This window comes from Leptonychotes weddellii, chromosome 4, assembly GCF_054177405.1.
Source record: "Leptonychotes weddellii isolate Sample4059 chromosome 4, ASM5417740v2, whole genome shotgun sequence".
In the NCBI taxonomy this organism is placed as follows: domain Eukaryota; kingdom Metazoa; phylum Chordata; class Mammalia; order Carnivora; family Phocidae; genus Leptonychotes; species Leptonychotes weddellii.
In genome coordinates, this window is record NC_138372.1 from 43,362,530 (window position 1) to 43,370,538 (window position 8,009).

General features: G+C 50.0%; 1 protein-coding gene across 1 annotated transcript; it reads right to left on the reverse strand.

Annotated features, from left to right (window-relative positions):
* Positions 1–5,370: 5,370 nt before the first annotated feature.
* On the reverse strand, positions 5,371–7,259 carry TACSTD2 (tumor associated calcium signal transducer 2). Its single transcript, XM_006739371.3, has one exon. It carries the CDS (start codon positions 7,104–7,106, stop codon positions 6,135–6,137), a length of 972 nt encoding a protein of 323 aa, XP_006739434.1. The 5' UTR covers positions 7,107–7,259; the 3' UTR covers positions 5,371–6,134.
* Between the last annotated feature and the right edge of the window lie 750 nt (positions 7,260–8,009).

Genomic DNA, 8,009 nt, shown 5'->3' on the forward strand with positions numbered 1-8,009 from the left:
GTGAAATAAATGAGACAATGAAGATAAAGCTCGTTGGACAGTGTTTGGCATGTCCTGTGTCAGAGGGCTGGCTGAGGACAAAGAGCAGGCTGACACCCTGCAACCTCCCCCCACCTCCCACTCCTGGGTGGGATGTGTGATATTCTTCCAGGAAACTCCCAACTGTCTTAATGTCAACGCCTTCCTAGAGGGAAAAACCACCTGAACTTGACAATGGCAAGGTCTCTGGTATCTTGTAGGTTCTCTTTAACATATGAAAATCCTTTTGAAAACCTCCCTTTTCCTTACCTCCACAACCCCTCAACCAGCCACCCCTCACAACCCTGGTGCAGCAGCTCTTTCTGCCCATGGGTCCTGTCCCCGTGCTTTAATAAAACCACCATTTTGCACCAAAGACCTCTCAAGAATTCTTTCTTGGTCATCGGCTCCGGACTCCACCCCACCGAACCTCACCTATATTCCAAAACCCCATCAGTTGGTATCCTTTCAAGTCAAAACAAAATAACCAGAGCTTATTACTTGCCAGGCACCCTGGATGACCCAGTGTGGGTTATAGGATTAATTTCCCCAAGAATCTGTTTTGCCCCCTTGGAAGGGCTTTGTTCAAAAAGGGACAGAGGAGGGCGCCTGGGTGGCTCAGTCATTAAGCATCTGCCTTCGGCTCAGGTCATGATCTCAGGGTCCTGGGATCGAGCCCCGCATCGGGCTCCCTGCTCGGCGGGAAGCCTGCTCTCCCTCTCCCACTCCCACTGCTTGTGTTCCTGCTCTCGCTATCTCTGGCTCTGTCAAATAAATAAATAAAATCTTAAAAAAAAAAAAAGGGACAGAGGAGAGGGCCATGGGAGAAAGAGCTCCTCTGTAAATAAACATGAAAATGCACCCTGCCTTACAATTCTCCAGAGGCAGGATGGTATGTTGGTTGAGAGCATGGATTTGGTAGACTGAATAATGCCCCCTGCCACCAAAGAGGTCCACTCCTAATCTCCAGAATTTGTGAATATGTTACATTATATGGTAAAAAGGGCTTTGCAGGGGCGCCTGGGTGGCTCAGTCGGTTAAGCGACTGCCTTCGGCTCAGGTCATGATCCTGGAGTCCCGGGATCGAGTCCCGCATCGGGCTCCCTGCTCAGCAAGGGGTGTGCTTCTCCCTCTGCCCTCTTCCCTCTCGTGCTCTCTGTCTCTCATTCTCTCTCTCTCTCAAATAAATAAAATCTTTAAAAAAAGAAAAAAAAACCAAAAAAAAAAAAAAAGGGCTTTGCAGATGTGATTAAGGTTAGAGACCTAGAGATGGGATAATCTTGTGGGGCATTCTGTGGGTAGAGTCAGTCTGATCACGAGTCCTCGTGAGTGGGAAACCTTGCCCAGCTGTGGCCAGAAAGAGATGAGACAGTGGAAAGACAGTCAGAAGGATGCCTTGTGAGGACTCAGCAGGCCATCGCTGGCTGCAAAGATGAAGGATGGGACTATGAGCTAAGGAAAGCGCTAGAACCCAGGACAGCGCTTAGTGTACACCCAGTAAGAAAGCAGAGATCTTGGATCCCCAGCAGAAAAGGAAGTGAATTCTGCCAACAACCTGAATAAAAAGGAAATAAAATTTCCCCCAGCACTCCCAAACAGGAACACAGTCCTGCAGGCTTCTTGATTTTAGGCCTAGTGAGATTTGTATTGATCTTCTGACCTAGAGAATAGTAAGATAATGAATGTGGGTCATTATAATAAATGAGTAAAAACTAATATAGTCTGGCTTGCAAATTTACAAATTATAGGAGGCAGTATAGTACAGTGGTTATGAGCATGGATTTGAGGGCCAATTTGCCAGATGCACCACTTATTAGATCTGTGGCCAGAGGCAAGTAAGTTAACCGTTAGTGTCTTAATTTTTTCATCAGTTACAAGAATAATAATATAGACACTCAAACTGGTTAGACTAAAAAAGTATGCTAACATAAAGTAAAAGACTATTACACAGACCTAATAATAATGTAATTTCAAAAGAAAGACATTTATTTCTCACACCATAATGAAGGTGTCCCACTTGGTATGGGCAGCTGTCTTATACAAACCAGGTGGGCCATGCCTCTGCCTTTGAAATAGGTGGCTTCCAAGGTTGCTCTAGTCCCCTTAATAACAGAAATCTAGGGACAGAAATGTCCCCTTAAGAAAGTTCAGTGGAAGTGCTATTCACATTGCTGGAGAGAGCTTAACAATTACTAATTATTTTTCCCCTGATTCTTGGGGGCTTTGCTGTCATTCTAACAAGAGTGATCATTTACAAAATACTCAGTTTTTTCATATCTTCCATAGTAATTTTTTTAATAGATTTTATTTATTCATTTGTCAAAGAGAGAAAGAGAGAGAGCACAAGTAGGGGGAAGGGCAGAGGGAGAGGGAGAAGCAGGCTCCCTGCCAAGCAAGGAGCCTGATGCGGGGCTCGATCCCAGGACCCTGGGATCATGACTCGAGCCGAAGGCAGACGCTTAACCGACTGAGCCACCCAGGCATCCTTTTTTTTTTTTTTTGAAGTAAACTCTACCCTCAACATGGGGCTCGAACTCACGACCCCAAGATCAAGAGCTGTGTGTTCCCGCAACTGAGCCTGCCAGGCTCCCCTCTTCTAATGTAATCTTTAAAATCAAGCATATTAGGTAAGACTCTACCTATCTTACAAATAAGAAAACAGGAGTCGGAAAGACCAGGTAGCTTCAAAGCCCATATACTTTACATTTAAACAAAGTATCTCTCCCTTAAATTTAAGCGATATTAAAAAGCTAAGGACAACACAACACAATTTAAGAGTAGAAATGATCAAGGAAAAAAATAAAAACAAGCAGGAGACTAACTAGGGAGACAAGCAGAACAAACATTAGACAAGATAGGAATCAGGGCATTGGCTCTCTAGAGTAATGCAGCCACTCTCTGCCTGACTCGGGTAAATCCATTCTCCTTTCTGGGCCTCCATTTCTTCATTGGCAAAATGGAGTCACAGACTCCATGATCCTTTTTCCACCTCTGACATTCTGTGATTCTATTTGGAAAACAGTGAAGCCAAAAATGTGTAAGCAGGGGAAAATGATGTGATTTTTTTTTTTTTTAATTGCTCCACTTAAGGAAATAGCAAGAGTGGAAGAAAGCCCCAGTGACCGAAACAAGGAAATCAGATGAGCCTCCCACGGGGCTCAGAAGACAAGCTGTGACCTGCTTGGTGAGCCACACCAGCTCCTCACATTCCTTCCAAGGGCAGTCCCAGGCCTGTGCACAAGGCAGTGAATGGGAGTTCTAGGGGAAATCCTGGAGGTAGAGGCTAAGCCCCTGGAGAGCTAGTTCTGGATAATCCTGCCCTCAGCCGATGCAAGCTTGGTTTCAAAACACAAGTGTGAAGAGTTCTTCCTTGGAGGAAGTGACTAAGAAAGGTGGAAAGGTGTTTCAACCTGCTTGGTGCATGGAATAGCGACCTGGGCTAGGAAGCCAAAGACCAAGATTCTAAACCCTGGCTTTGGCACGTGGAGGTTGTGTGATCCTAAGTTACCCCATCTCTTTGGACCTCAGTTTTCTGACATATGAAATGGATACGATTTCTAAGAGAGGAGGAAATTTAAGATACCCTGACCTCTAAGTGCCCAGATCATTTCAGGTACTTTTATCAGTTACTTCATTTTACCTTTGCATTGATGAAACAGATTTTTAAGTTTCACTCAACAGATGGGGAAACTGCACAGAGGTAGGCGACTTATTTGCCTAGTGGAGCAGGATTTGAACTCAGGTTTGTCATCACTTGGGTTATTTCCAGTAAGCCAATGTCTCAAAGATGATAGGTGTAAAAACTGCTTTTGGGAATTATTAAGTGTAATAAAGTGCAAAGACTCTTAGTCCCGAATTAATGCAGGAATTTAGAAATTATCCAGAAGTGATACTCTATGAAGAAACAGGCTTTTTCAGGGCTTTTCCCATTGCTCAGGTGCCCACTCAATCCTTAATCTGTTTATTTTGTAGGCAGTCAAGTGACAGTTTTTTGAAGTGACTCTTGAAACAATGGCAGCCTGTGGTCGTGAAAAGAATCCTGGACTAGGGAATGTGAGACTGTCTAGTTCCAGCTGTGCCACAGGAACATTTGTCTTGAGAGATCACTCGCCTGTGCCTTCTGTAAAATGAGGGGCTGGGTTAGAGGTGATGGCCAAGGTCCCTTTAGCTAAGGTACTTAGGGACTCAGGAGAGCTGACTGAGAGAGTGGAGTCTCACACTTTTACAGCTCCCATTCTGGCCTTGGGCACTTGTACTCTGGGAAGGCCAGCCTACACCCACCCTCTCCCCTCCTTAAGCCCCATCTGAACCAGAGAGGACTCTGGGGGATGGGGGAGCGGCTAAAGGGAGTGTCACCCTAGCAGGAGTGCTTATATACTTAGGGATCCACCCCAAGCAGGGAAGGCCAGCTGAAAGCCACCTCCCCGGTTCTTAACTGGTGTTTCAGCCTTTGAGGGGTAGGCATAAACCAGAGTAGGAGTGGAAGGAGGAACAAGAGATGGATTCCAGGGGAGGGAACTGAAGTCCTGCATTTAGATATTTACCATCAGGTGTACCAACCACTCCCTCCTTTGTGCACACCCATTGTTGCACCAATTTCCCAGTAATTGCTGAAACTTGTTTACCTGTAGGCTACTCAACAGTGACCTTCTAACACACTCCACATAAATGAACGAGAAAAAGTGAAAATGAGGAAAGAAGGATGAAGGAGACAGGTTGCCAGTTTTACACTTGATCTTAGCCAAGAGCCGGGAAGTGACAGGTTGCCAGTTTTTACAGCTAATAGGAAGTAGAAGTTTTTAAAGCATATTACCTGTGAAATTTTAGGAAAACAACTTGGGTGCGTGCTGTCCTCCCAACACACGCCAGGGCATAGGGCCCACTACAGACTTGCTGTAACTACATGAGAAAGTCCTTTAACCTGTCTGGGGAGCCACGATGCTTTGACATGAAGTAAATCACCAGGGGCTACATGGGAATAATACCACCACTTCCAAGTAGGGCTACGAGTCAAAGGAGATACCCCTCCTGAAACAAAGGTAGTGCTTTTTTTCCTCCTCTGGAGATTCTTTAGAGAACCTAAAGCTGGTCCCCCGTTCCCTACAACAGCCGCTAGTTCTAGCCTCCTCCCCCCAGACCCACCCTCCTGCACTCTGGGGGAAGTTTCCAAACAATCTTATTTAGAAAGACCAGTACTTTTACCAGCCTGTATAAGGTATCTCAGGAAACAGCGGAGTGGCAAAATGAAATGCCTGCTCCTGCAAGGAAAAAAAAAAAGTGTTAGAATTTGGAATAAGAAATCGGAATTGTGGGAAATGAGAGGAAACCCAAGTGATACAAATCTGAAGCGAGTTTTCACAAACTCCACCTTTTGGTCGGTGCCTTCTCCATATTTTATTAAATTCGTGTTTTTAAAAAAATCACAGCAGCATTATCAAAGACAAAATATGTACAAACATTTTACAAAAGAAACATTACTAATATCAGCTATAACAAGGGCAGGCTGAAGAACAGACGCTGAGTTTCTGGGCCACAGTCTGCCCGCAAACAAAGATACCTCCAATGTGTTCATGTAGCTGAAACAGGCTTCTTTCCCGGTGACAAGCATATGCGGCTGGTAATACAGCAAATGCGGAGAATACGCGGCCTGAGGTGGCGAACTCCTCTTCTCACCAGCAAGGCCAGGATATATGTGGAGCTAATCAAATATCTTAACCCAAGACGGTAAAAAGCGCTGTCTCCCCTCCTCCCCCATCTAAGCGCATGTAAGCCTTTTCAACACCGACGATGTCCGTGGCAAACGATGCCGGATTGTAATACAGACAGGTGATTCTTATATACGTAACCCTGCGCCGAACTTTCCTGAACTCTTCGAGTCAGGTTTCTTGTTGGACCGAAAGGGAAGGAATTTTAGCAATGCTTCCTCTGAAAGCCAGAAGTCAGAAAGAGAGGTGACCCTGAGCCCAGGATCTATTAAACTCGATGGGGGTGGGGAGAGGCAGGAATTTGGAAAGAGCGAGGTCTCCTCTGGGCCAAGAGTCAGGGAGCGCGGCTCACTTCGGTCTGGGGCCCGGCCAAAATCCGGTGCCCCGCCCCACCCCCTGACCCGCCGGTACCTACAAGCTCGGTTCCTTTCTCAACTCCCCCAGTTCCTTGACCTCCACCTTCCTGTACTTCCCCGACTTCCTCCGGTTGGTGATCACCAGGACGGCCACGCCGGCGACGAGGGCCACCACGACCACCACGATGACAGCGACGAGGCCGGCCGTGAGGCGCTTCATGGAGAACTGGGGGGGCTTTTCGTCCAGGTAGTAGATGAGCGTCCGCTCCACCAGCAGGGGCTCGCCGCGCACGCGCATGTCGAGGCCGCCAGGGCCCGGGAACAGCGACTCGCCCTTGACGTCCCTCTCGAAGTAGTAGGCGGCGTCCGCGATGTCCACGTCGCCGGGGGCCTTCTCGGACGCGTTCTGCCGCAGCTCGATCTGGATGGTGGGCCGCTCGTAGTGCACGGCCGCCACGAACCTGGGGTGCAGCCGGTAGCGCTCGCGGAAGAGCCGCCGCAGCTCGGCGTCCAAGTCCGAGTGGTTGAAGGCGCGGGCGGCCGGGCTGTGGCGCAGGTCGATGAGGATGTGGTGGGTGCGCACCAGCTCGTCGCAGCGCAGGCTCAGGTCGCCTTTGTCGGTGCGGCGCACGCCCACCGAGTTCACGCACCAGCACACCGACGTCTGGTTGCACTGGCGGGCCTTGAAGCGGCCCTCGTGGTCGCAGTCGGGGTCGTACAGGCCGTCGTTGTCCAAGAGCGCGTGCTCGCTGGGCCGCACGAGCGCGCGGCCGCCCTTGGGGGCTCTCATGCGCGCCTTGAGCAGCAGGCACTTGGAGGTCAGCGTGGAGCAGTCCACCGGGAAGTCCAAGCCGAGCACGCGGCACTGGCAGCGGCCGCCGGGGCCGTCCGCGCGGCACAGGGTCATCTTATTGGTGGCGCACGTGCAGTTGTCCTTTGCGGCCGCGGGGCCGATCGCCGCCGCCAGGAGCAACAGCAGCAGTGGCAGCGGGGGCGACGGCAGCGCGAGGCCCGGACTCCGGGCCATGGTGGGGACGCGGAGCGCAGACGGGACGCGCGGGCGGACCAGGCGCTGGGGACTCTGCGGGGCTCCGGCTCCGCGCTGGGACCGTCTCGGGCGTCTGCAGCTGGCCGCTCCCTTCCGCTCTTATACTCCGCCGGACCTGCCCGGCTGGTTGGGCGGACTCACCCTCTGGTATTTGGGTGACACATCCCGCGGCCCCCTCCCCCCCCGCCCCGTCACCGTCCCACGGAAGGCACAGCCCGCCCTGTGCCGCCCGCGATAGGATCGGGGGAGCGGAGGCTGCTCCCACCTCCTCCAGACCGAAAGCCCGGGAGAAGAAAACCGATACTCACCTGCGGGCTGCGGGGTGGGGGGGGTGTGGGGGGGGCGGTGGCTCACCTGGGGAGGAGCCTGAGGACCGTGGGTGGCCTGGCGGCTCTCCTGGACTGGAATTCTTAAGAATTTCATTGAAAAGTAAGGCGCGCGAGATCGCCAGGCTTTTGTCTCCTACCCCCTCCCTTTCATGTTCCCTTTCCCAAACCCTATCCCAGCCCTACCCCCCAGTTCTCCTAGTAGCAATCAGTTACATAGTTCACAGTTCACAAGCATTATCTCATCCTCACCTCAGTCCTGACAGGTATGGACAATCTTTCAGACCCATTTAAAGGCGATGCAGTTGAGGCTGAGACTTAAAGTCACCCAGCCATCAGTATCCTCAGATTTTTCGGAGGAGTCTTTGGTATTCTGCCTGGTGGTTGTGAAACCTTATGGAAACAGAGTGGTGCAGAATCCGATGTTACCATATCATGAGTAAAACCCAGGTGTCCCCATGTCCAATGTGTCAGATGTTCTGTTAAACACCTTTTTCCTCTATACACACACACACACACACACACACAGAAACATAATTTTCACACATGTACTCAG

Excerpts from the sequence above, each read along its gene's own strand:
- TACSTD2 (XM_006739371.3), bottom strand. The coding sequence starts at position 7,106 with ATGGCCCGGAGTCCGGGCCTCGCGCTGCCGTCGCCCCCGCTGCCACTG.